The sequence below is a fragment of the Eulemur rufifrons genome, chromosome 16 (genome assembly GCF_041146395.1).
Source record: "Eulemur rufifrons isolate Redbay chromosome 16, OSU_ERuf_1, whole genome shotgun sequence".
NCBI lineage: Eukaryota > Metazoa > Chordata > Mammalia > Primates > Lemuridae > Eulemur > Eulemur rufifrons.
This window is the reverse complement of record NC_090998.1, coordinates 44,154,190-44,181,033: the sequence shown is the minus strand read 5'-3', so window position 1 is coordinate 44,181,033 and position 26,844 is coordinate 44,154,190. Positions and strand designations below refer to the sequence as shown.

At 51.9% G+C, this 26,844-nt stretch overlaps 2 protein-coding genes across 3 annotated transcripts; one reads left to right on the top strand and one right to left on the bottom strand.

Moving 5' to 3' along the window:
- Positions 1-396: 396 nt before the first annotated feature.
- On the bottom strand, positions 397-4,020 carry COQ10A (coenzyme Q10A). 2 transcript variants are annotated; one of them, XM_069489598.1, is made up of 5 exons: positions 3,504-4,020; positions 2,796-2,942; positions 1,816-2,008; positions 1,500-1,601; positions 397-1,206 (listed from the first exon to the last, which is right to left on the bottom strand). In XM_069489598.1, exons 1-5 carry the CDS (start codon positions 3,635-3,637, stop codon positions 1,039-1,041), a joined length of 744 nt encoding a protein of 247 aa, XP_069345699.1. In that variant the 5' UTR covers positions 3,638-4,020; the 3' UTR covers positions 397-1,038. The 2 variants fall into 2 exon arrangements, with proteins under 2 accessions (XP_069345699.1, XP_069345700.1); XM_069489599.1 differs by lacking the exon at positions 3,504-4,020 and adding an exon at positions 3,317-3,491.
- Positions 4,021-8,516: 4,496 nt separating this feature from the next.
- On the top strand, positions 8,517-26,793 carry ANKRD52 (ankyrin repeat domain 52). Its single transcript, XM_069491071.1, has 28 exons — positions 8,517-8,664; positions 8,983-9,066; positions 9,503-9,581; positions 9,789-9,859; positions 10,908-11,108; positions 11,639-11,726; positions 11,870-12,012; positions 12,307-12,519; positions 12,771-12,849; positions 13,140-13,254; positions 13,463-13,545; positions 13,653-13,770; positions 13,982-14,050; positions 14,238-14,378; positions 14,458-14,538; positions 16,420-16,531; positions 16,729-16,800; positions 17,096-17,297; positions 17,518-17,605; positions 17,684-17,801; positions 18,396-18,615; positions 19,095-19,182; positions 19,291-19,374; positions 19,483-19,628; positions 20,226-20,308; positions 20,523-20,605; positions 20,794-20,885; positions 21,293-26,793. The coding sequence occupies exons 1-28, from the start codon at positions 8,638-8,640 to the stop codon at positions 21,541-21,543; spliced, it is 3,231 nt and encodes a 1,076-aa protein (XP_069347172.1). The 5' UTR covers positions 8,517-8,637; the 3' UTR covers positions 21,544-26,793.
- Positions 26,794-26,844: the final 51 nt, after the last annotated feature.

Here is a 26,844-nt window from a genome sequence, read left to right as displayed (position 1 = left end):
TATACCAAGGACAAATGGGCTACAACTGCTAGCTCAGGAGCTGAGCCACTAGAGGGCTCTGGTACTTCTTGGAGTGCCCACTCTTTGCAGTTTCCCTTAAGGAGGTCCCAAAAATAATAAGAGGTGGTCCTGAGGGCATCAGATATATGGGAGGTCTGAGACCAGATGATTCTGGCCTAAGACTCCTGCTGCAACTGACCTTCTGAAAAAATCTATAAATAGGCAAGGGGGTGGGTACTAGGTCCTGGCTTGTAGATTTTGCTACTATAGTTAGCAGGGACACTATGTTCAAGAGGCCTTCTTACACCTTCACTCCCCCAGGGAAGGAAGCCATGACTTTCATCTATTCTGCTTTATCTACATTATTCCCCCAAGAAACAATACAATAAAGCCAGATTCACACTGTCACAATTTATTGAAATTTTATAAAAACTCAGGCCAAGTGGAAGAATAAGGTACAACCCAAGAGTACAGACAGTTCTGTTCAGTGCTTTTTTTCCCTCCTGGGTCCTGTGGCACTGGTGGTAAGAAAGCCCCTTGCTCTCTCCTAGTCTGGCAACATGGAAATGCTCTTAAATTAGACCTGATAGATTTCAGGTCAGGGGCAGGTTGCCTTTTCTCCTGAGGAATCTCAGGCAGAACAAAAGTTATTTACCACCCAGTACCTCTGTGTCAGAAGAAAAGCTTAATTTATTCTTAGAAAAGTTACTATCTTTCCCTAGTCAGAAACTGAGGTGCCCTGACAGGGCCCAAAGACAACCACACAGTCCTGATTCTAATTCATTGTGAAAAGGCTGCAGGCATATGGGGCTCTCAACATGGGCCTGACCCTTTCCTAGGTATGTCGCATTTCCACACCCCCTGCCTTTTCTTTCCCCCAGCATTTACAACCAGCATAGAGCCCAATTCTGGGGAATTGAGGGGAGAAACAGTATTTATGAACACAGACTCCTCTCATAGGAACAAGAACCAAACCAAATAAATAAGGATTGGGTGAGGAAGGGGAGTAGAGGAGAGGCTAAGGAAAAATCCTTTGCCTCAAGTCTGGTGCACCTCATGGAACATCAGTTCACGGGGGATGGCTGTTTCTGGACCAAACTTGGTGGCTGCCCGACGCTCAAAGGCAGCAACATTCTGTTTGACAACCTCATCAAAAAACATGGTGGCCAGCTGGGAGTGCAGCAGAGAACGAAATTCAAAGGAAATCTGGGAATGGGTAAGAGACAGTCAGAAACTCTTCAGGACCATTTTGGATAATCTCTGGCCAAATGCAAGGATACTGTTCCTCAGTGCCTTTTCTTCCCCTCCCCCTCCAGTTCCTTAGATCCCCTTAGGATCCCTAACTTAGGGTTGAGCACAGAGTACAAGTTTGATACAAGCTCAGACCTGTGGAAACTGATTGACTTGGAAAATGCTAGGTGCCAGCTATACTTAAAGAATAACCTCAGCTCTGCCCCACACCCAGTCCTTGTCCTGTGCTACACAGCCTCCTCACTCACCGAAAAGTCCACGGTGCAGGTTCGGGGGTAGGCAGGAATACCAGGGCTGAATCGCCAAATGGTCTCTAAGTGGTTGAAGAGCTTGCCATCAGTACAAACAGCCTAGAATAGGACAATCAGTTAAGTAACAGTAAGTATAGAAGGCAACACGAAAGACTTGAAACCCATCTTCCTTCTCTTCTAATATTTTATTAGGAAAATATTTGGCACACAGAGATAAAGTCATTACAAGGAAGGCCAAAATAGCCCTTTAATGTGAAAGTGTTAAGGAACACAGAAAACACTTCCTGGGCAATCCCTCCCAATCAGGCCTCACCTTGACCATGTGAGGTTTGACCATGGAAACCGCAGAGGTATAACGTTCCATGACAGGTGGAAAGCCAACCTCTAACTGGGCCTTCAGGTGACCCTTACGGCTGGATACCACCAGAGACTTCTTACACCAGGGCACAAACTCGCGATACTCCTGGACGTTGGACACCACCTCATACATCTCCTGCATTGAGTACCTAGGGGAAGAGGAATCAGAGGCCAAGGAACTGCCAGCTGGGTCAGGTTACTTCTTGCCATAAGTCCCCAACTCATACCTTACCCAGTAACCATGCACTTTCAGGAACTAGAGATCCCAGATAAGCCTGGATGAATGACTTCCCAAAAGCAAATGTGCAAATCCTCATGATGTTAATGTTACCTTACATTTTGCAGTTTACAGAATGCTTTTGCATTCATTATTAATTTGATCCTAAGAAAGATCATCTAAGGCGGACAGGGAGGCTGTCAATTTTACTAGTGATCACACAAGGATCAGATCTCAGCTCTACAATTTTCTAACAATGTTGTGGCCCTAGGTAAATCATCTGTGCCTCAATTTTCTCATCTATAAACCAGAGACAATAATAGCACCTGATTTATAGGTTTTTTGAGAGGATTAAATGAAAAACTCTATGCAAAACACCTAAGCAGCCTGGCTGCTAGCATGTAGCAAGTACTCAGTAAGTTAGCTATTATCACATTGTGTTCAGAACACATAACAAAGGTCAGGTCACCAGAGAAATAAGTCTTATGGTATAGTCCAACCCTAGTCTCATTTCACTTGCACATGCACAGCAACCAAGAAAAGGGGAAATTAAGGTTAGGAGCTGGCAAGGAAGGATAAAAGATCAGTAATAAATCTGGGGCGGGGGTTGACCAGGTATGAATCTTGCCCACTAATGGTACTCTTACATTCTAGCCTGGACATGGTTATTTGGAGGGAAAGGGGAGATAAAGAGATGCAGGGTAGAGGAGGATGCTCACCCCATGATTCTACGCTCTGAGTAAGCCTTTCGCTTGTTGGTGAAGGGGGCAGCAAAGCCCATGAAAGACCGGCTGGGAGGTAAGCCAGCTTCAGCCGCCAAGACCTGGGTAGCTCTAGGCAAGAAGAAGCTGCAGGAGATCAGAAACCTAGGGCCAAGAGGAAAGAAGAGGAAACCTTAAGATTCTTTATAGTCCTCTATTACTTCCAGGTGAAAGGGAAGAAAGGTGCACCCCAGAGGAAGGTCGTCCAGACAACCTTTCCGTCCAGCACCTGCTGCAGCCGGCCAGGCTCGCGCTCTCTCTGGCCAGGCAATCACGAGTGCAAAAGGTCGAGGGCAGCTGAGGACAGGGCTGGGGGTGGGGAGGGGAAAAAGCAGGGTGCATGCAAAGCTCCAGTTGCCTTTGGGGCTACGCTACTGCTGAAAGTTAAGACTCTCAGTAAGCATCATTGCCCCCGGGGCCCGGCAGGCCCGTTAATTGCTAGGGCGCCCACGAGGGCCAAGAAGTCGTTGGGCACCCACCCCGAGGACTTCCCCTGTCGTAGAACTTGCAAGAGCATTCTCCAAAGCTCTACATTAGCTCCCAATGCACGACCGCTGCCGGCTTCCGCCGCGCCCGTATCCCCGGGTTGCAACCTTCCGCGGCAGAACGTCGGGGTCCTCAGCGACCCCCTGCTCTCCTGGGCGGACGCCCGCACCTCCCTCTCACCTCATTGGTCGCGGCTGTAGCAGAGGGCCTGGGGGCGGGGCCGGGCGTGCGGCCGGGCGGAGCGAGAGGACGCCGCAGCGCTGGGCTGTCGCGCCGGTCCCAGCTTGGAGCCGCCGCGCGCCCGCCGAGGCCATGCGCGCGACACTCCCTGGCACTCTCGGCTCCGACACTGGCTGCTCCCTACTCACTCCAGAGGAGAAGCGGCAGGAAGCCGCAGCCGAACGGGTCCCGGGCAGCCCCCGGAGCGCAGGGACGACGCGAGGCTGCAGCTCCCCGCCCTGCTCCCGTTCAGGCGGCCGGGTAGGCTAGAACTGAAGCCGGTACCGCTGTTCCGCAGCTCTCGGTATCCCCCACGTCACGCCGTTGCCATGGCTCGGGACTGGGCGAGGGAGGAAGGAAGGGGACAACGCTGCCTGTTGGGAGATGTAGTTTCACACCCCTGGCGAGTAAGGGCGCTGGGGTGTGTGTTTGAGAAGCTGCAGAGCTGGCTCAGAGGAGCGAGGTCCTCAGGCAGAAACTATTTGGCAAGTCTGTGGTCATAAGACCTGATACGTAGGCACAGAGGCAATTTCGTGGGCGTGTCAATAGATATCTGTGGATCCTCTGAACCCCTCTCTTAGAGACTTTATCATAGTCTGCCTTGTTTATGGTTAGAAGATCTGTTCATTTTCGTAGTCTCCACAGTGCCTAGGGCTGTGCTTTACATCTTTAGGAAAAGAAATTAACGTTCCAAGCGCTGAGCTAAGACTTTGCAGTTTTCTCTTTTAATATTTATTAGAAAGAAGTCGGGATGGGAAGAACCAGACTTTTAAGGGAGAGAACCATCTTTGGAAAACTGTGTAATTGATGAAGAGTGAGACTTCATGGAAACGCAGACATTTAAATATCATTATACTACTTTTTATGATTCAAGGAGAAAAAAATTCTCGTGATAAAAGTAGAGAGAAGAAAGGAATAAAAAAGGAGAATGAAATAAAGCAATTAGAAAGAGACTGGATTTAGATGGGTGCAAGAGCAATTGAAATTCTTCATGGTAGGACAGCCGCAGTGGCTTACGCCTGTAGTCTCAGAACTCTGGGAGGCGGGAGGATTGCTTTTGAGCCTAGGAGTTTTGAGACCAGCCTGACAACATACTGTGATCCCCCCGACACACAAAATATTTTAAAATTACCCCGGCGTCGTGGCGCGCGCTTGTAGTCCATACATCCCAGGTTGCAGTGAGCTGATCATACCACTATACTCCAGTACGGGCAACAAAGCGAGCCTTTATCTCTAAAAAAATAAAAAACTGCTGCGCCTCCATAGCACTTAGTACTACTAGTTCAATAAATAATTGTGACCAAATGAATGTTTTGTCATCTTTCCTTTTATCCTTTCTTCCACCTATTAGGGAGGCATATGAAACCCCAAGTTGGAGAATGATCTCACTTTTTTTTCTCTCCTAACATGTCTTCTTTTTTCCCTCAGCACTTCAGAGAGGAGCTGTTATGTCCACACTCCCAATCCTCCTCCCCACTACCATCGTGCAGTTCAAAGAGGATAATCTGGAGCCACCTTCAAATGGGCATATGACCTTGAAGGACAGATTTACTCTTTCTACCCTCTTGTCCAGCCCCACCTCCTCTGACTAAGGGCTTACACATGTGAGACAGCTGCTTTGAATGAGGATCTGGTTGGTTAGAAGAAATTAACTGGGATACATGACTGAACTGTGACCTCATTAACACTCTATCTTAACTGAGTTAACTGCTACGGAATCCCCAAGGTCCAATAGGCCTGCCAAGCCAATTTGCTTGCTGTCCCCCTACTAATTAGATTAGCTAATTACTGCCATTTAAACCTTTCCTAGTTTATTCCCTATACTTGATTTCCTGCTGTGTCCCTGCCATTCTATATCAATAACTTCTTTCAAGTACTGATTCAAAATACACCTCCTCCAGGAAGACCCTCTTGACTGAACCCATCCCTCAACATTACTCTGAACACATAATGCCACATAAACTAGCAGGTATCCTATATTCTCTAGTTTTAGGTGTACATGTGTGTTCTTCTCTAAGTTATAAGCTTCCTCAAAAAGAGATACGATTACTTTTACACTGAATCTTAGCCAAAAGGTTGAGAAGCAATGAGACACCATTACGTGTAAGTTTCTACCTCCCAACAAGTTAGGACTACCTACAGGATGAGTCCTCACATTTGTTAGAATAAGGAAAACTGAGGCTTGAAGATAGGTGGCATCTGCCTGCAGTGAACTAAATATGAGTTCAGTAGTTGAATACAGAAGGACTGTCCACATAAGAGAGTTTTGCCACCACTTCCGGCTTTCTGCTTTCTCCTCCTCCACTTTTTGGGTCTCCGTGAGCCCTGAGCCCTGAGCTTTGAAAGTGTAAGTGTTACCTACATCATATCCCTTTTTCCCTACTGGGAATTCCTCTTTCTGTGCTCTGAATAATATTAAGAATAACTCTTCTAGCCCTTCCTCCCTCTTCCAGCTGCCCAGATAACCAGGCTGGAACCTTTTTCACTTCCATTCCCAAGCCAGAGCAGGCACGTGACCCCATCTCAACCCCTGACTCCAATTCCTCAGGTTACCAAGAGCTATTTTGGGCAATGGATACCATTTATTGCCCTCTTCACCATCCTCTGGGCCATATCCTAGCTTAGCCCTTCTTGGAAGGCCCAGCATATCAGATAGCCAAGTTCTAACACCCATAGCCATCTGATCCGTAGTTACCTTTGGTTTCTACTACTTCTGCCACATCATCACCATTATCATCAAAATATTAAATGCCTGTTTCCATGTGCTGATCTGCTGGAGCTAAAAAAAAATTTAATGTACACCTTTAATGTATACCTTTGCCTTCAGAAAGCTCAAAATTCTTTTTCCATTAAAAAAAATAAAAACAATGTACAGTTCTGTGTTAGGGAAGATGTTGACTCTGGCTATTAAGGAGCTTAAAATCTGTTCTGAAATGTCTGACACCTGTGTGTCATAAAAGTATAAGGTGAAATTAGAAACAAAGGTGTACAAATCAAACCAGATTGTGGCAGGGCAAACTAAGTATATGTTAAGAACTAACGGGCCGGGTGCAGTGGCTCACGCCTATAATCCTAGCACTCTGGGAGGCAGAGGCAGGCAGACTGTTTGAGCTCAGGAGGTCAAGACCAGCCTGAGCAAGGAGCGAGACCCCGTCTCTACTAAAAATAGAAAGAAATTATATGGACAGCTAAAAATATATATCGAAAAAATTAGCCGGGCGTGGTGGCACATGCCTGTAGTCCCAGCTACTCGGGAGGCTGAGGCAGGAGGATCGCTTGAGCCCAGGAGTGTGAGGTTGCTGTGAGCTATGCTGACGCCACGGCACTCTAGCCCTCTAGTCCGGGCAACAGAGTGAGACTCTGTCTAAAAAAAAAAAAAAAAGAACTAACAAAAGGAAAAGAGCCTGTTAATCACGGGAGACTTCCTGTTTAACAGGTAAGTATTTTTGGTTTGGTTTTGTTTTGAAGCCAGTCAAATTTAGCAGTGGGGTTTAGGCAATATTTTAAATTTTATTTTCAATATGGTAAAAATTCAAAACACTCTAAAAGGTATATAGTGATAGGTGAATTTCCCTCTCATTCCTCATTTCCTGTTCCCCAGTTTTTTCTCTCCAGGGAAAAGCACTGTTGCCAGTGTTTTGAGTATCTTTCCAGCAGGAAGCAAGATATTGAAGGCAAGGGAAGGCTTTTATATATAAGGCCTTGACAGAGGAACTTCCTCCATAAAATGTTTCCTTCAACGTGTAGAATTGCTAAACTTGGAAAAGGATCCTGAATCACCCTTACTGTACCAATTTTTCTTTCTTTTCTTTTCTTTCTTTTTTTTTTTTTTTTTTTTTTTTTGAGACAGAGTCTCACTCTGTTGCCCAGGCTAGAGTGCCGTGGCATCAGCCTAGCTCACAGCAACCTCAAACTCCTGGGCTCAAGCAATCCTCCTGCCTCAGCCTCCCGAGTAGCTGGGACTACAGGCATGCGCCACCATGCCAGCCAATTTTTTTCCATATATTTTTAGTTGTCCAGCTAATTTCTTTCTATTTTTAGTAGAGACCGGGGGGCGGGGGTGGTCTCCCTCGTCTCCCTCTTTCTCAGGCTGGTCTCGAACTCCTGAGCTCAAAGGATCCACCCGCCTCGGCCTCCTAGAGTGCTAGGATTACAGGCGACCAATTTTTCAATCTCCACTTTTCTTCTTCCTCCCTTTTCCCTTTCTGGGCTGGAATGACATCCATTCATTCAGTTCTTCCCTAATTGAAGGCTCAAGGGTGGGGGAGCACCCCCACCCTTTTCTGGAGAAACCTTGGTGTCTTTTGAAGTGTAGTCCCCATACCACTTTAATCTGGCAATGGAGTAGTTAGGAAGTTGAAAAGTGCCCCTTCTGTTGGCCTTGGAGGCCTTCTCCAGCTGCCAGTTAGTTATCCTAGCCTCTTTGTGGGGGTTTTCTGCAGCAGGAGAATCTTTCTTGGGGTTTCTCTGCAGTTTGAGCACTTTAGCTAGTTCCTTTCTACGGAGTTCACGTGTCCGCCAGTGGAGATAGGCGCCTTTGCTCCCTGGGGCTATCGACATATATAATTCCTAGATCTCCACCCGCCAGTTTCCCCTAGTCTGTGGGGAATTTGGCGTGTGCAATAGCTGACGGGAGGAGTTAGCTCGGGCGGGGGCATTGTAGGCTGGGTGAGATCTGGCCAGCCGTTTGGTCCCCAGGTTGAGAGGAACGGCGGGACCAAGGCCTGGGTTTCCGCTAGGGTCTTGTGGGGGACCCCGCGGACCTCCACACTGGAGCGGAGAACACAGCGCGGCCGGCCGGGGGACCCGGGTGCCAGCGTCCGAGGTCTGGCGTGCCGGGTAGCTCCGGCAGCCGGGGTGGGGCGGAGGGCTGCGGCCTGGGACGGCCTGCGCGGCGAGAGCCCTGCGGCCGGGCCCAGGACCGCCGCCAGGGAGCGCTGCGGCCTCCCGCTCGCCCGCCCCCTGGTAGGCGGGGCCGCGCTCTCCCCGCAGCCGCCGCCGCCGCCGCAGCCGCCGCCTGGGCCGCCCCGTGTCCCCGGTGGAGCTGCTGCCGCCGCCGCCGGGAGCTCGATGCGGACGGAGCCCGGGCCGGGCCATGGGGATCCTCAGCATCACGGACCAGGTCAGCCCTCCTGCCCTTCCCTGCTTCCTCCTTCCAGGGCTCGGTGCCGCCGCCACGCGAGCCGGGGGATGTGCGGCCTAGGCTGGGCCGGAGCCCAGGGCTACCGCAGCTCCCGCCCCGCCCCACACCGCGCTCCCCTCAACCGAGCCGGTGTCCTTGGGGACCTGGCAACCGGCGGAGGCACCGCAGGAGCCCGCTGCAGCCAGGACCCTCACAGCGGAGCCCCTCTAGCGACGCCCCCCCTCAAAGCTGGGTGCTCCCCCACCCCCACCGCGGTTCCGCTCCGGCCCGCTCCCTGAATGAGGGTTCTGCTTGCAGCCGCCCCTGGTCCAGGCCATCTTTAGCCGAGATGTGGAGGAAGTGCGTTCCCTCCTCTCACAGAAGGAGAACATCAATGTGCTGGTGAGTTGGGAGGAGGGAGGATGGCGAGCCCTGAATCCGGTGTTCTGGACCGCTCGCAGTGGGGCGGCTCCGGGTCTCCTCTGCTCAGATGAGGCCGCACCTCTTTCCACCCTGGGGTGGGAGCCAGCTCTGCATTTGGGGTTGGAGAACAGTAGGTCAGTCAGGCTTGGACCACAGGCTAGTGGGTCTGGGGATGCCCAGAAACGGTGTTCTTTTTCTGAACCGGTGGGGTCTGCAGCGCCCCCACCCCTCCTGGAAAAAGGGGCCGGCTTCGGCACTGTGGCCCTGACTCCACCCTCCCTAGGTGCTTATCTTTGACTTTCAGGATGCTGCCATGGGAAGAGATTGTGGGGAAAGGCCTGGAGCTCTAAGACTTGGGCTGGGGTCCTTGATAGTTTCCTACCACCACCACAGCCGCTCTTTTCTGCCTTCCCAGGACCAAGAGAGGCGAACCCCACTGCATGCTGCTGCCTACGTAGGCGATGTCCCCATCCTCCAGTTGCTACTGATGTCAGGTGAAAGTGGGGAGCTGGAAGGTGTGGCATCTAGGGAGAGAGGGAAGGAGGGAGGGGAGGAGTCTCTTTTTTGATATCCAAGGATTGATCTCTGGTGCTTGGTCCCAGGTGAGGTGCCAGCTCCATCCAGATTCCCTGGCCTGGTTACTGGCTTCTTTCTCACCCCCTCCCCACCTTCCATCAAAATAGGAAATTATATCCCCACAGGTGCTAATGTCAACGCTAAGGACACACTGTGGCTGACCCCTCTTCATCGTGCTGCTGCCTCCCGAAACGAGGTATGGGCCTCCCACCTTCTGTCACCCTTCCAAAAAGGATGAGTTGATTAAAGGTGGGGGTTAAAGGTTGGAGAGTCTCAATCCTCTGCCCTACAAGCTGTTCTACCCTAGGTAGGGAGGATACTAGTTCTTGGCCCCTCCCTTCTACCCCTAAAACAGGCTGGTAAGGGGGCTGAGTGCTGCCAGCTGATGTGACGTAAGGGAGAGCTTAACACTGGGCTGGCAGACTGCGGGGGCCCTGCTGCCAGGCCTGAGTGACTCATCCCTCCCTGGGGGGCCACCTTGAGTCTGATCCCCCTCTGGGCACTGAGATTTCTTTCCTTGTGATGGGGGATGGGCATGGTGATCTCTTGCATCCCTGCGCCTCAAGCAGCATGAAAGTTGACAGCACAGGGGCCAAACATATTTTATTAGTTGGGTCCTCTACCCTGTTCCCTATAACCCTGAAGAGAGGGAAAAGGAGACCCTCCCCCCACCCGCGCCAGCCCCAATTCAGCCAGTGATGGCTTCAGCCACCAGGGGGAGGGGCTGAGGCCAGTGGGAATGAGGTGGGTGGTGGTAGGGGTGGGAGGGGCATTTTAGGCTGGGTTTTGGAGAGGAACCAGTATGTTTGCTTATTGAGGTAATGGAAATGATTTTGGTGCCTATGAAAGAGCTAAGAAACATGTTCAGGGCATTAATGTAGCAAGGGCATTTAGTTTTCCTGGAAGTAGTGGGGGGTTGGGATGTATGGATCTACATGTGTGGATTTGTTTGGGAATGGATGTTTGTGGGTGAAGATTTTCAGGGTCTGGGTTGGGGAGTGATACCAGGTGACTTGAGGAAGGGGTCCCTGTTTTCCTCAGCAAAATAAGGAAGATTTTTAAGCTCTAAAAAGATCCAGAAGATGGGAAGTAGGTATGGAAAGGCTATGTATGTTGGAAAAGTGAGAAGAGACTCTGTGTTGGGGGGATGGTACCATATGTGCCATGCTGACCTATCCCTTCTCCATTTCCTGTTGTTTTGCCCTCTGATCCCCCTCTATCTTTTGCCCCCTGCCCCTCAACAGAAGGTGCTGGGGCTGCTGCTGGCACATTCAGCAGATGTGAATGCCCGGGACAAGCTGTGGCAGACACCACTGCATGTGGCTGCTGCCAACCGGGCCACCAAGTGTGCTGAGGCTCTGGCACCCCTATTGAGCAGCCTCAACGTGGCTGACAGGAGCGGGCGCAGTGCTCTGCACCATGCAGTGCATAGTGGGCATCTTGAGGTGAGGACTGTTCCAATCCGGGCCCTACCTAATGCTTTCCCTTTTCTTACTTTCCTACTTACCTTTCCCAGCTTCTGGGCCATCAGGCCTCGGGGAGAAATAGCCCAGATGGTTATATAAACACTCCAGCTCAAGCACCAAATGAATGATTGGACTAGATTGAAAGTCTTGACTTGGACTTCAGGAGGGTGACAAACCCTCTGATGTTACATGGACAATTTTTACATATGTGCCTTTTTCTGAAGAGAAAGTCCATGTCTTTCAACACATTTTCAAAGCCTCATAAGAGTTTAAGAAGCACCAGATCGCCTGAAGAGACTCCCTTGAGTTTCCCTTAAAGTTCCAGGTCTGTTTGGTATCTGCTTAGTGCCTGCTTCTGCTATTCCCTTTGGTCCTCCAGATTGTTCTGCTCAAGAACACAGGCATTAATTAGGCTGGCTCAGCCTTATCAGGAGATGAGGCCTCTGCTCTTAGGTAGATTGTCAGCATGAACCTGGTGCTGAACAGATGTCTTTCATATCCTGATGCAGACGGTGAACCTGCTCCTCAACAAAGGAGCCAGCCTGAATGTCTGTGACAAAAAGGAGCGGCAGCCTCTGCACTGGGCAGCTTTTCTAGGTGAGAGGGAATACACAGGAAAATCAGGAAGTTGACATTTAGGATTCATGGGGAAGGGATGTGGGTTGCAGCCTTTGGAGAGAGGAGCTCAGGGTCATAGAGTTCATCTTCTACCTCCTCGAGAGTGTCCTTTCTTTTTTCAGGGCATTTGGAGGTCCTGAAACTGCTGGTGGCAAGGGGAGCAGACCTTGGCTGTAAGGACCGCAAGGGCTATGGACTGCTCCATACAGCTGCTGCCAGTGGCCAGATTGAAGTGGTGAAGTACCTGCTTCGGATGGGGGCTGAGGTCAGGGTGCTGAGCACTGGGGCTGGGGACTGAGGGGAGGGAGTGGGAGGTCAGAGTCAGTTATAGAGGTATGAAGGTGCTGGGAGTGTTGGTGTGGTTTTGGGAGGTTGGGAAGATGTAGTGAAGAGTGGCTGAATAACGCTTACCTTAAGTAATAGTGCCCTCAGTCTTTTGGGTCAGGAACCTGAGGGGACTGAGGCAGTCATTGGATTTCTGGGACTCTCTAGGCTATATGTGCCAGCTTCCACTTTGTTTAAACTGATACCTCCCTTACCCTCACCCCTGGAAATCCAGATTGATGAGCCCAACGCTTTTGGAAACACAGCTTTGCACATCGCCTGCTACCTGGGCCAGGATGCTGTGGCTATTGAGCTGGTGAATGCAGGAGCCAATGTCAACCAGCCAAATGACAAGGGCTTCACTCCACTGCATGTGGCTGCAGTCTCCACCAATGGCGCGCTCTGCTTGGAGCTGTTGGTCAATAATGGGGCTGATGTCAACTACCAGGTACCTGAAGGGATGAGGCTTAGACCAGTGGGGAGAAGAACCTGGCTCTAGGGGTCCTGACCATGTCTGGATAGCTCTCCTGGGGAATTTTCTCCTTGCTTCCTGGGGTGATTAGACCGTGCCAGGGACTCAGGACAGTGTGGGCTGAGAAGATGCCCATATGACCTCTCTTTCCTCAGAGATGTGTCCTTGGAAGGGGGAACAGGGCATTTTCTGCTTTGCATTGAAAAAAACCCACCATGTTTCCACAGAGCAAAGAAGGGAAAAGTCCTCTGCACATGGCTGCGATCCATGGCCGTTTCACACGCTCCCAGATCCTCATCCAGAATGGTATGGACTGGGGAGACTTTGTGCTCTCATCTCCTCCTCCCCCAAGGAATTCATCCCTAGAAAACCCCTACCTTCCTTCCTCACCCTCTTCCAGTCAGGATAGGCACTTGGAACTCTGTGGAAATGGCCCTGCTCTGCCCTGCCAATCTCCTAAGGCTGACAAACAAGATAATACATGTAGAATGACAGGCCTGGCACCTGGCACTTAATAAGTACTCAAATGGTAGCTAACTAGTGAGAGTGGTCTTAAGCCTGAGGTCTGCCTGAGTTTGTGTGTGCCTCCTCCTCAGGCAGCGAGATTGATTGTGCTGACAAATTTGGGAACACGCCACTGCATGTGGCTGCTCGCTATGGACACGAGCTGCTCATCAGCACCCTCATGACCAATGGCGCGGATACCGCCCGGTAAGTTTGGGCCCCTGACCCCACTTCTGGGCTGCTTCAGGTCTATACAGACTGCTCACATCAAACATGGAGGCACAAGGAAGCTTTCCAAAGGGAACCTTGGAGAACCTCCTACCCTGAACCCTAGGATGGTGGTGGGCCACAAAAAAAGAGGTCTATAACTGGTCCCTCCTTGACCCAAGGACTGAGTCCCTCAACTTCTCCCCAGGCGCGGCATCCATGACATGTTCCCTCTGCACTTAGCTGTCCTCTTTGGATTCTCTGACTGTTGTCGTAAGCTGCTTTCCTCAGGTATGTGCCAACTGGCTGGGGCTCAGGCAGGTGTAGAGGAGAGCAGAGACCTTTCCCTCTCTGCTTAATGCTCTCAGACGTGACCTGTGGCTGTTCTGCCCCTCCAGGTCAGCTGTACAGCATTGTATCTTCACTCAGCAATGAGCATGTGCTTTCAGCTGGGTTTGACATCAATACACCTGACAACCTTGGCCGCACCTGTCTTCATGCTGCTGCTTCTGGAGGGTGAGTTCTCTTTCCTCTCTCACAGCCCTTGAGAAGAGAGTGGGCAGGGATCTGAGCCCCTCATTCTTGCCTGCCCAGATCTATTCCCCCTCTCACAATGAGAGCAGTCACAGCAGAAAGGACTGTGTAGTTCCATCCTTCTTCAGCCCCTCCTTGAGCCTATGGCTTCTCCCTGAGGCTCTAACTCCCTTTGCTGTCATCTTCCTTTTAGGAATGTTGAATGTCTTAATTTGCTGTTGAGCAGTGGAGCTGACTTGAGGAGGAGAGACAAATTTGGAAGGTATGTTAATATGTAGGGCTATACGTAGGGAGTGTCTGATTAGAGAGAAAAATGGTAAAGGGAGGAAGGAGTGGAGAGTTGGAGACTAAGTGAAGAGAATGTTACAAAGCAGCATTTGGGTGCTCATCTGGTTGCATTTGGATCTGTCCCTGATTCTCTTACCCACCCTCCTTCACTGCTTCCCCAGGACCCCACTGCACTACGCAGCCGCCAACGGTAGCTACCAGTGTGCAGTAACACTGGTGACTGCTGGGGCAGGCGTCAACGAGGCTGACTGTAAAGGTTGCTCTCCCCTGCACTATGCTGCCGCCTCCGACACTTACAGGAGGTGAGACTCCCACTTTGGCCCTTCTCAACCCCATTCACCTCCCTGAACCTCCCCCTGATCTTTTCTCTCTCTTCTCTAGAGCGGAACCCCACACACCTTCCAGCCACGACGCCGAAGAGGACGAGCCACTGAAGGAGTCCCGCAGGAAGGAGGCTTTCTTGTGAGTAACAGAAATCCCCCGGGACGTGCTTTCCCAAAGTGCTAACTCTGGTCCTGGCATTCTCCCAGCACCTCTGAATCTCCACCACCACATTTCTGCTGCTGTCGAGTTGGTCAGTCAGCAGTGTTCGGTTTGATTTTTTTCTTAGCATTCCCCCCACCTTAGCGTCCCAAGTTGCTGGGATTACAGGTGTAAGTCACTGCACCCAGCTCCTAGCAGTGTGTTTTGAGCGCTTTGGGTTTGACCCAGAGTGGGCAAAGATGAAAATGTGAGACATAGTTCCTTCTCTAAAGGGATGGATGGTTTTCTTGAGAAGATCAGAAAAGCTAAATACACAAAATCATTTATTTATTTCACAAGAATTAATTAAATACTTATTTACTGTGTTCCAAGTATTGTGCTAGATACTAAGGATAAAAGATGAATTACCCCAAATTTCTGCCTTTCGAAAACTAATAATCTATTGGGGAAGATAAATAAAAGACCACTTATAATGTAATATATTAGGAATAGGAGAAACCAGGTGTGGCATATATGGGAACTCTGTCCCATCTTCACAATTTTTCTATAAGACTGTTCTCAAATAAAAAGTTCATTTTTTGCCAGGCACAGTGGCGTGTGCCTTAGTCCCAGCTACTCAGAAGGCTGGGGTCAAAGGATCATTTGAGCTCAGGAGTTCAAGGCTGTAATGCATGATGATTGCACCTGTGAATAGTTATTGCACTCCAGCCTGGGCAACACAGTAAGACTCCCATCTCTAAAAATAAAAAAAGCATTTTTTAAAAGTTTATTTTTTGGCAGGTGTGGTAGCTCATGCCTGTTATGATAGCACTTTGGGAGGCAGAGACTGGAGGATTTGAGACCATCCTGGGCAATAGTGAGACCCCATTTCTACAAAAATAAAAAGATTAGGTATGGTGGCATGTGCCTATAGTCCTATCTCCTCAGAGGCTGAGGCAGGAGGATCGCTTGAGCCTAGGAGTTTGGGATTGCAATAAGCTATGATGCAACTGCCCTCTAGCCTGGACAACAGAGTGAGACCCTGTCTCAAAAAAAAAAAAAAAGTTTATTTTTTAAAAAGGACACTAAAATCCAAGAGGCTCGGCTGTGTGACCCTTGACAAGTTACTTAACCTCAGTGCCTCAATTTCCTTAACCATAGTAAGGATAAAAATAGTATCTACCTCATAGGATCATTAGGAGCATTAAATTATTTAATACTCATGAAGTACTTAGAACTGCTTGACACATAGTGCTAGATACTTTATTATTACTACTGCGAAGGTATAAGAAGGCTGCCAAGGAAGTCCAGAGGAGGCAGCACCTTCCCTTGGGAAGACTGGGGAAGGGCTCACAGAGGAGAGGAGCTGGGGCTGAGTGTGAGATGAGTAGGACTTCTTCGGATGAGGAGAAGGCATTCTAGGCAGGGGTTAGCATGCCTGGAGGTGGGGGAAAGCATGTGGATCAGCAGGAGGCTGATAGCAGTATTGTGCTCTAGGTTTTCTAGGAGAGCACTCAAAGAGCAGAGGAGGGCATTGAAGCCATGCTAACCCCTGCCTAGGATGCCTCCTCCCAGCCCATCCAAAGAAGTCCTACTCATCTCACACTCAGCCCCAGCTCCTCTCCTCTGTGAGCCCTTCCCCAGTCTTCCCAGGGGAAGGTGCTGCCTCCTCTGGACTTCCTTGGCAGCCTTCTTATACCTCGTAGTAGGGCAGACCTTGAGAAGGTAGTAGGACTAAAGCTGGGGCTGAAGAATGGGCAGGAGAGCCTACCTAGACCAGAGGATGGGTGGTGGCTCCCTTACCCCTCTCTGGCCCTCCGAGAACTGTGCCTTCCTGGGCTGGGCCTGTCCCTGCCTCACAGTGTACCCCCGGCTCCCCAGCTGTCTGGAGTTCTTACTGGATAACGGTGCAGACCCCTCCCTGCGGGACAGGCAGGGCTACACAGCTGTGCACTATGCAGCCGCCTATGGCAACAGACAGAACCTCGAACTGGTATGTGTCACAACCGGCCTGGGGGAGGGGAGGCAGGGGCAGGGCACAGAGCCCACCTTTGGGTTTGTGGATTCTGAAACCAAGGGGTGGTTGAATCAAATGTGGGCTTTAGATCCAGGGGCTTACTGTGAGTGGGGGACTGAGATAATAACGTGGGAGTTCCAAATTCTCATCACCTACTTTCCTGTCCATTGCAGCTCTTAGAAATGTCCTTTAACTGCCTGGAGGATGTGGAGAGCACCATTCCAGTCAGCCCTTTGCACTTAGCTGTGAGTCCCAAGTCTTTTCCTCTTGCCTGCCTTGTCCTGACTTGCCCCAGGCCCACACAAAGGGGCTGGCACTTGTGAATGCATCCTTGTTTCTGCCTTCTTGTGGGAATGTGGCAAGCAGGGAGTTGTCTGGACAGGGGATTAGTACAGTGCAGGGTAAGAGGCCTGTGGGGCCCAATGCTGGTGAAGGACTAATGCCTGAAGCCTGCCCATATACCCTGAGAGCAGAGTTGGGGAGGGATAGGGACAGGGGAATGTCCCAAACTGTGTCTGTTGCTTGCCTGCCCCCCACCAGGCCTACAATGGTCACTGTGAAGCCCTGAAGACACTGGCTGAGACGCTGGTGAACCTGGATGTAAGGGACCACAAGGGCCGGACCGCGCTCTTCCTGGCCACTGAGCGAGGCTCTACTGAGTGTGTGGAGGTGCTTACGGCCCATGGCGCCTCTGCCCTCATCAAAGAGCGCAAGCGCAAGTGGACGCCCCTGCACGCTGCTGGTCAGTCCCCCTGCAGGCTTGCTGTCCTACCCTTGCCATACTAAATCCCTCCTGGATGGGGTAGGGTGAAGAGAATGGAAACTTCAAGCCCTGATTCGTAGCTTCCTATCCTCAAAGATTTCACCCTGGCCCAGGTCTTCCCATAATCTGAGCCCCTGATTGCCTTAGGCTTGGCCTGCCTTCCTGACCCTGCCCTGACGCAGTCTCTCTTTCTCTCTAGCTGCCTCTGGCCACACTGATTCCCTGCACTTGCTGATCGACAGTGGAGAACGAGCTGACATCACAGATGTCATGGATGCCTATGGACAGTGAGTGTGAGCGAGGGGTTGGGTATAGGTTTTCTAATCCTTGTTGGACCCTCACCTTTTCTCCTGCCCCCTCTGTAGAACCCCACTGATGCTGGCTATCATGAATGGCCACGTGGACTGTGTACATCTGCTGCTAGAGAAAGGATCCACAGCTGATGCTGCTGACCTCCGGGGCCGCACTGCCCTCCACCGTGGGGTGAGTGAGCTCCTGGGGGGATTGCTCACAGACAGGCCTTGGTGTGGGAGCACAGGTTCCTAGCAGTAGGACATCAGAGTGTCTAGGAGATGGGCCAGGATTTTGTGCCCAGGGTCTTATTGGGCCTTACTGGGCTTGTCCCAGGATGTGTCCCTGACATCCTGGCCTGATTTCCCAGATGACTCTGCTTTGTAATCACATAGAACCACATGCGCCTCACCCAGACTCTGCCCAAGATGCCCTGTTGGCCCTGTCCCATCGGATAATGATGCCACCACCCAGATCCTTCTCCTTAATCACCTGTCCTAAAGCCTCTTCCTCTTCCTGCAGGAAATTTTGATCCCAATCCCTTAGTCTCTTTTATACTCTCCATTTGGTCTTTTACTCCAGAACTCCAGTGTTAACTCTCATCACCCTGAGTAGCATAGAGAGAGTCAAGGAAGGAGGTGCTGGTCTCTAACACTTAGAATCGTTGTTGTAAAGACAAGGATTGGAGCCCTGGAAGTATTTCTTACCCCTGGGCCAGCCCCCAGCAACTGGCCAGTGGAAAAGGAGTTGCTTCTGACCCCACTCACACTCCCATGTCACCCATAGGCAGTGACTGGCTGTGAGGACTGCCTGGCTGCCCTGCTGGACCATGATGCATTTGTGCTGTGCCGAGACTTTAAGGGCCGCACACCCATTCACCTGGCCTCGGCCTGTGGCCACACTGCAGTACTGCGGACTCTGCTGCAGGCTGCCCTTTCCACAGACCCCCTGGATGCTGGGGTGGATTACAGCGGATACTCGCCCATGCACTGGGCCTCCTACACTGGTACTGATCTGGGGCCTTTGCAGGCATAGGAATGTGTGTGGGGTGTATAGGAGGGGACAAGTGGGTTATGGGAGGAACCTGGGTTGATCTGGAAGTGCAATAGAGTGTCAAAAAAAAGGACAGGGCCCAGGTGCAGTGGCTTACGCCTGTAATCCCAGCACTTTGGGAGGCCAAGATGGAGGATTGTTTGAGTTTGAGGCTAACCTGGGTAACATAGTGAAACTCCGTCTCTAAAAAAAAAAAAAAAGAGGCCAGATGTGGTGGCTTATGCCTGTAATCCTAGCATTCTAGGAGGCTGAGGCAGGAGGATCACTTGAGCCCAGGTATTTGACATTGCTTTGAGCTAGGACAATGCTATGGCACTTTAGCCTGGGCAACAGAGTGAGACTGTGTCTCAAAAAAAAAAAAAGAAATGGACAGGGCAGATGTGGGGAAACTTGTCATTTCTCTCCATCACCACTCTTTTTTCCTATGCCCAGGACATGAAGATTGTCTGGAGTTGTTACTTGAACACAGCCCGTTTTCATACCTGGAAGGAAACCCCTTCACTCCTTTGCACTGTGCAGTGTAAGTCCTTTCCAATATGTCAGCCACTCTCTCGGGGCTGTGCCTTGGGCTTAGGACAGGTCCATTTCCCTTGTCCCTCTTGATGACCCCTCTTCCCTCTTCTCCCAGAATTAATAACCAGGACAGCACTACAGAGATGCTGCTGGGAGCTCTGGGTGCCAAGATTGTGAACAGCCGTGATGCCAAAGGACGGTGAGTGATGGAAGGGTTGGGAGAAGCCTGAGTTGCTTCTGGCTTCCTCTTTCTGCTCAGGCAGAAAAGTCTTCCCGATTTCAGTCTGCCCTGACTCCCAACCCACAGGACCCCCCTTCACGCCGCTGCCTTCGCGGACAATGTCTCTGGACTCCGGATGCTGTTGCAGCATCAAGCCGAGGTGAACGCCACTGACCACACTGGCCGCACTGCGCTCATGACGGCCGCTGAGAACGGGCAGACTGCTGCTGTTGGTGCGTAAGGGCCACAGGTGGAAGGGAGGAGCTCCACTTGGGTGTTTGCTGCACGGGTAGCCCTGTCTGTGGGGCTTGCTAGGGATGGGATTCAGGAAGCAGGAGGGACGTCTTGGGTGTCTCACCCTCTGTGGATGGGAGGTAAAGTATATGCAGATTGGAGGGTGGAGATCCGGGGTGGCCTCCGCTCTGGAGTGAGGCATCAGTTCCTCTATTATATTTCTTTTTTTTTTTTTGTTTGTTTGTTTTTGAAGCAGAGTCCCGCTTTGTCACCCTGGCTAGAGTGCCGTGGTGTCAGCCTAGCTCACAGCAACCTCAAACTCCTGGGCTCAAGCAATCCTTCTGCCTCAGCCTCCTAAGTAGCTGGAACTACAGGCATGCGCCACCATGCCCGGCTAATTTTTTCTGTATATTTTTAGTTGTCCAGCTAATGTCTTTCTATTTTTTTTTTTTTTAGTAGCGACAGAGTCTCGCTCTTGCTCAGGCTGGTCTCGAACTCCTGAGCTCAAATGATCCTCCCGCCTCTGCCTCCCAGAGTGCTAGGATTACAGGCGTGAGCCACCGCACCCGACCTCCTCAATTATATTTCTCTTGTAGAATTTCTGCTGTATCGAGGGAAGGCAGACCTTACTGTGTTGGATGAGAACAAGAACACGGCCCTCCACTTAGCCTGTAGCAAGGTACTGCCTGGAGAGTTTGGGCATGCTGCATAAAGGACATGGCTGGATGGGGGCGGATAGGCCTTGGTTGCAGAGAGCACTGGAAGTCAGGATTGTCTGGCCTATCTGACTGGTGGGGCACCTCTTTGCCTACCTGCTACCCTCTCTAACTTGTACCCTGTGGCCTGTCATACTTCTCCATCACAAGTCTCCACTTTCTGTTCCTCTCCCTCAGGGCCACGAGAAATGTGCCCTCATGATCCTGGCAGAAACCCAAGACCTTGGCCTTATCAATGCTACCAACAGTGCGCTGCAGATGTGAGTGCCTGGGGAAGGGGGCTTCTGGCTGGGGGAGGCAGGTGGGTGAAGAAAGAGTGGCGCCCCCATTCCAGGGGTTCTCTGGAGCTCACAATATTTATTCAGTGCACTTGCCACCCTGTCTAAGGGTGGAAGGGCAGTTTGGTATCCCACTGACTTCTTGTTCCTTCTTTTTCCTTTCTTCCAAGGCCACTTCACATTGCTGCCCGGAATGGTCTAGCTTCTGTGGTGCAGGCCCTGCTGAGTCGTGGGGCCACAGTGCTGGCTGTAGATGAAGAAGGTGGGTGGGGTCCAGAGCCCCCCTGCCTCTCCCAGGTTTGGGATCAGGGACATTCTTGTTAACCTTGCAATAAAAGAGATTTTCTTCCCAAGGGAGTTCCTCAGAGCAGGCCCCCAAAACTCTGGACTCTCAGAGCGATACTTACGGAACTAGGTGGAGCCAACAGAGTCAGGGAGACCTCCCACATACCCCAGGCTTTTGTCTCCATGCTCTGCCCTTAACCCCCCACTTTGAGAATCTGCCTGTCAGTCTTCCTGGGCCCTCCTTATCCTTGAATTCTGACTGTGCTGGGTGCTTGCCTGCCTTGGCTCCTGTCTACAGATAAGAGACTTTAGGGCCCGGGGGAGGGTGGATGGGGACCCAGGATACAGGACCCAGTGCCTCAGTTCTCTCCCTTGTCCCTGCAGGTCACACCCCAGCACTGGCCTGTGCCCCCAACAAGGACGTGGCAGATTGCCTGGCCTTGATCCTTTCCACCATGAAGCCTTTCCCACCCAAGGACGCCGTCAGTCCTTTCAGCTTCAGCCTGCTCAAGAACTGCGGCATCGCAGCTGCCAAGACGGTGGGTGGCTGCGGTGCCCTGCCCCACGGGGCCTCCTGCCCCTACAGCCAGGAGCGGCATGGCGCCATTGGGTTAGATGGCTGCTACTCTGAGTAGGCCCCCTCCAGTGTCCCTCCCCCTGCCGGTGGCTTGATATCTTATTCTATTTATTTAGAAAAAGTCTAAACATTTAGGGCACTTTAAAGGAGAACACGACTGGGTGGAGGGGGCGGAGGGGGAAAAAGAAGCACTGGGGAGCAGTTGCTCACCCCTTTGCCACACCATCCTGGCCTGGCAGGGGTCTGGGACCGACAGGGAGCACCCCAGGCCCTTGGTACCCCCAGGGCAACCCCTCCTGCCAAGTGTCCCAAAATGATTGCTAAATGCCTGGCTCCCCCTCTCTTGACTCCATCTCTCAGTTCCCTCTTTCTGCTGCCAGCTCCTCCCACTCTTCCCTCTGACTCTCCTCTCTGTGTCCCCTTTTCTCCCTACCCCTACTGCCAGGCAGACCCCATCCTTTTCTCCCATACCCATCACTGCCTCCCTGCTCGGCCGGCCCCTCCATCCCCGCAGCAGTGAGAAGCCTTAATTTCTGGTACTGTGTGAGCACTCTGGGGGTATCCCCCTCCCCCTTCAGGGGCAGCTAGAGGATGAGGGGGGAGGATATTTAGCACTGGGGCCTGGAGCTTTTCCCCCACTTCTGTACCCTATTGCCCCTAAAGTTCAAATGCAAAACACTTGAAGCAGCAACTACTGTACCTGGGCCCCAATCCTGCACTCTCCCCTGGCTCCTCATATGCAAATCAAGGGCTGGTTCTGCCCCCACAGCCTGCCCCATCCCTCTTCCTTCTCACTCCTGGCCTGGCCCCCTAACCACGCACTTTAACCTTGCTTCTTTTCTTTTAACTTCTTTTGGAAGGGCAGAGCCTGTGGCCGTTCCCTCCCTGGCTCTCCTCTCCCTGAACTTTGAGGCTTGTCATGAATTTTTAAGTAAGCATTTTATCCTTTAGGGGAAGAAACAAATTAATTTCCTGCCCATTTCAAAACCACAGTCCTAGTATGTCCTATGTGTTTCAGGCATGTGTTTGCATGTACGTGGAGGGGGTGACCGTGTTCTTCCTCCCGTGCCCCGGTCCCATAGTTCCTCTATGCCCCTGTCTGCCTCCACCTTCTGTTATGTCTGAGAGTACCCACTGTCCCCAGTCACTCCTGATCTGAAGCCAAAGATGGTGGGAGGGGCAGGGCAGACAGGGACGGTGGCTACTCGGGACCCAGGCTTCCCCTCCAGTGTGAGGAGGAAACTGATCTAAGGAGAGATGAATAGATACTGAGACTTGGTCCCTGCCTTCCCAGCAAGGGGGAGAGATGGGATTGAGCTAGGGGCTGCACTGATAAAATTTCTACAAGTTGCACCCCAAAGCCAAACTGGGCTGGAGTGAGGAGGGGGCAGTTTTCTCTAAATGTAGCATTGAATTTGGCCCTGGTCCCTTTAAATGCTCTGTCCATACATCTCCTGGTTAATCCTCCTGGACAGTTGGACCCACTCCTGTAGCCCAGTGTTCCCTTCCTCACACTCAATACCTCAGCCAGGGGCCAAGACACAGAACTTGAATAGAGGTCATGCCCCCTTCCCCCACAGCTCCTTGCCCAGTTTGGCTGCCATCAGTATTGTCCCCTGAGAACTGGACAGGCTTCGTTTACACAGTACAAGGTCTCCCCCTGGGGGATCCCTTGGCCTCCTTCCCCCACCCAAGTTTGCTTTATTCACAGTCTTACCCATTTTTCAGTTCTGTCCCTGAATGTCTTGCCACCCTTGCCAAGGGTGGGCTGAGGGGAGAGGGGCATCCCAGGGATCCCTCCCTCCCTGACAGAGACCCTTAATCATACCTCATGCTGGTTCCCTGAAGCCTGGGGTGTTTGTCCAAGTCCTTATTGTTTTCACGGTCCCTTTCTATCCCCTATCTCTCTGTGTCTTTCTTCTCCCAACCCCCAGTTCCTAAACCATTTCAAGGCTTCCAAATGACCATTATTGGCGAGAAGGTTTGTGCAGCTTTTAGTTCTTATTTTTGTTTTCAAAGCCAAAGGGCCTTGCGACGCCCCTCTTGCCCACCTCCCTTCACACCCTGTCCTTCCCTTTACGACAATCAATGTGACCTCTCTTAAGGGCTGCAGCCCCCACCCCCCACCCTGCTGGTTCTGCAAAGCTTGCCCCTAACTTTAGTTCTCTCTCCTAAAATCTTCCCATTCCACCCCCCCTTCTCATCTTGGTGCTGGGAATTAGGTGGTGGGGGGCAAAGGGAGCAGGGAGATGGTTCCTCCGGAGGAGAGACTCGGGGTATCAGTCGTGTTCTCCTTTATCAATGTTTGGCGATGACAGGAAGAGTCTGAGTATTTGTCAGGAGCCCCATTGTCTTGCTAGATGAGATTTCTGGTGGCTGTCTGTTCCCTGCTGCCCCTCAGCACACTGTCAGCAGTGCTGGGGAAGGTGGTGGGGAGTCCTCTGTCCTTCCTCATGTGGCTGTGAGGAGGCTTGGGGACAAGCAGCCTCCTCTCCTTATGCCAAAGGAAACCCCACACCTCACCCTGGGCTCCCCAGCCCCTAGTGTTTTTTTGAAGCATTTTGACCATTCTCATGGCCACTGCATATTTATTTTAATATTAAGATTTTTTTTTTAAAACCTCTTTGACTTAAACGGGTGTGGAGAAATAAAACAGGCAGAATGCCCCCCAATCTTAAGGGGGCAGGGTCAGGAGGGAACATCTCCTTCCCTTCGCCCGCCCTCTTCCCCTCCCCCTCCCCACCACAGCTCTAAAGCACTTGCTTCAAGTAATAAGCACTTTTGTGAAAAGGCCTATTTTAAGTGAGGACCCTGGGAGCAGCCCAGGTCCCAGCAAAGGAGACAGAGCGAGGGCTACATAGGAGACAGGGAAACAGACGTGTGAATCAGAGGGCGAGATGAAAAGAGCCAGTTTTTAGTTTCTGATTTTTGGGGGGATGTTTCTGATTGGGCGGTGGCTTTGGTAGGGTTGTGTACTATACTTCAGAAAAACAAACGGCACAAACTGTGGGTCCTAGGATGGACCAACAGACCCGGGTCACTGCCACTGTCCAACTGAGACTGATGGGCCACCTCCCCTGCCCCGTGGCCCCCTGAGCCATAGGACTGCTAAAAACCACTGAATGTACAGCCCAGGTTGGGGTGGGGAGCAGCCCCTGGGGGAGGGGGCTTCTCCTTTTGTTTGGTGCTGTGGGGGGTGGGAGAGATGAGACTGAGGGACTGCCACCCCATGTAGACGTGTTCCTTGGGGTGGAGGGGCTGAGGAGGGCATATCTCCTTCTCCAACCCCAGTCGTGGCCCCTCTTCCTTCCTCACCCTATCCGTTTTGACTGTAAGTCCAGCTCACCTTTGCCTTCAATATGTAACCAAAGGAAAACTCAATACTGTTTCCACCGCTGTCTGCCCACCCAAGCACCTTCTTACTCCCTAGACCTAAAAGGGGAGAAGAGGCTGGGGGTGGGGTGGGTGGGGCCAGAGTGAATGGTTCTACGGCTGTACCCCCAAAACCTTCTCCGGGGTCTTGGAAGGGGTCCTGAGAGGTGGGGTTGGGGCCAGGTTGGCGGGGCTAAGAGTAGGCACACTCTGTATGTTAGGCACATGAGTGTTTCCTCGTCTACATGACTCCAATGACTATGCTTCAGCGGGGAGGCCCCTTCCTCCTTCCCTCTCAGCCATTTCTCACCCTCTCCCCATACCCAGTGTTCATCCCTCGCCTCCCCTTCCCACCACAAAGGAAAATAGCCTTACAGACCCTAGCCCAGAAACCCTACTCCTGGGGCAAACCAGTTTGGGCCCCCTATCCCGCCTAGTTTGAACCCTACCTTTTAAGAAGGAGGGATAAGGAACAAAGCAGCCCCTTCCCCTCTAATTGTGGTGGCTCCAGCCCTCCGTGACCTTGACCCAGGTCGGGCAAGGGCAGAGGTAAGGAATCTTTGAGGACCAAGCCCAGTGGTCTGGGAAGAGGGAAGTAGAGAGGGAAGGGTCTGACTTGGGGACTTTCTCCTCCCAACCCGACCCCTTAGAGAAGCGACCAAATCCCAGAGATGGGAGGAAGCTGGGGTGGGGAGGGTCTGCTCTTTGAATTACTTGAAGGTACTGACTCCAAGGCTGCTGTTGCCCACTTAGGTGTGAGGGGGATGCTGTCACTGCATTTGGGAGGGCACAGGATGGCGGGTGATGGAGGATCGCCCTTGGCCCTCGTTCACTCCTGCTAAGCCCTTTCTCTGGGGAATCTGGAAGCCTGGCTTTGTCCCCAGAGAAGTCGGGGAGAACCTCCCCTCCCATCTCTACCCCTCACTCTGGGCACCCTCTCCAATTGCACTAAAGTAGCTGTTGTGCCAGTCTTACCCCACACCAGGGGGGTCTCTGCTTCCAGTCTTTTCCCCCACTGCCTCTGCTCCCATCCCGGACAATCTCCTTGTTCCCCTGGTATTCCTGGATAGCTCAGCTTTGTATGTGTGTGTTTGGGGGGTGGGGGTGGGTTCTGGCTGGAGTGGGTTTGGCAGGGGTTTGGGAAGGGCTAGGGGAAAGATGGAGGGTGAAGTCTCCTAACCCCTTCCCCAACTCCAAGCCGCAGAAGCCTGGGAGGGAGAGTGCCTACTCTTGCTGCCGTGTGTCTTGCAGATGTGCCAAAATCGGGGTGGGTGGGGGGGAGGGTGCCTGGCAGAGCAGCCCCCAGGGTGGCTCTCTCAAAGCAATACAGTTCCCCTGCCTGGGGGACAGCAAGACAGGGGAGAGGGTTGGGGTGGGGACCTGGGGGTTCCCCATGTACAGCTATGTATATTCAGGGGTGTTCTCTGTCTGGTACCCGCTGTGGGCATCTATGTGTGTGTGAACCTCCCCTTCCCCATGCCCTGCATGACCTGTGATGCTGCAGACACCACCATCCTGTGTGCAGGTGTGTGTTGGGGGCACGGAGGGGCATGTTCCATGTCCTGTTGCACCCTCCACCCTGTGACCCATGTACTCGGTTGTAGGAAGTAAAGAGAACTGAGCACAATTCACTGGATTCTAGTTGAATCTTTCTGTAAGCAATTTACCCATTCCTGCCCTCTCCCTGCCCTGGATCCACCTGTGGTGCTAGTGTTGGGGTTGGGGGTGTTTAATGCTGGTGGGCAGCAATAAAGGGCAGATCTGCCCAGTCCTGCATCCCCAGGGTGCTGAGGGCAGCAGGAAAAAGTGGGGACCTCAGTGCATTTGCCCCGCCCTTCCTCCTCCTCCCTGACCTAAAGCACAACGCTCTCCCTGCAGACTGATGCACCCTGCACCCTCCAGGCCCCCACTCATGTCCTCTCCAACCTGCTTTGAGTCCTCCCACCACACCCTGGTTTTCTATGCTGTTTTGGTGCAAGTACAACTG

Coding starts and splice junctions, on each gene's coding strand:
- COQ10A (XM_069489598.1), bottom strand. CDS start 3,637: ATGGCCTCGGCGGGCGCGCGGCGGCTCCAAGCTGGGACCGGCGCGACA. Junction 2,943..3,503: donor CTACAGCCGCGACCAATGAG/GTGAGAGGGAGG, acceptor TCTTGGCCCTAG/GTTTCTGATCTCCTGCAGCT. Junction 1,207..1,499: donor CCTGCACCGTGGACTTTTCG/GTGAGTGAGGAG, acceptor ACCCATTCCCAG/ATTTCCTTTGAATTTCGTTC.
- ANKRD52 (XM_069491071.1), top strand. CDS start 8,638: ATGGGGATCCTCAGCATCACGGACCAG. Junction 9,067..9,502: donor AGGAGAACATCAATGTGCTG/GTGAGTTGGGAG, acceptor CTGCCTTCCCAG/GACCAAGAGAGGCGAACCCC. Junction 11,109..11,638: donor TGCATAGTGGGCATCTTGAG/GTGAGGACTGTT, acceptor ATCCTGATGCAG/ACGGTGAACCTGCTCCTCAA.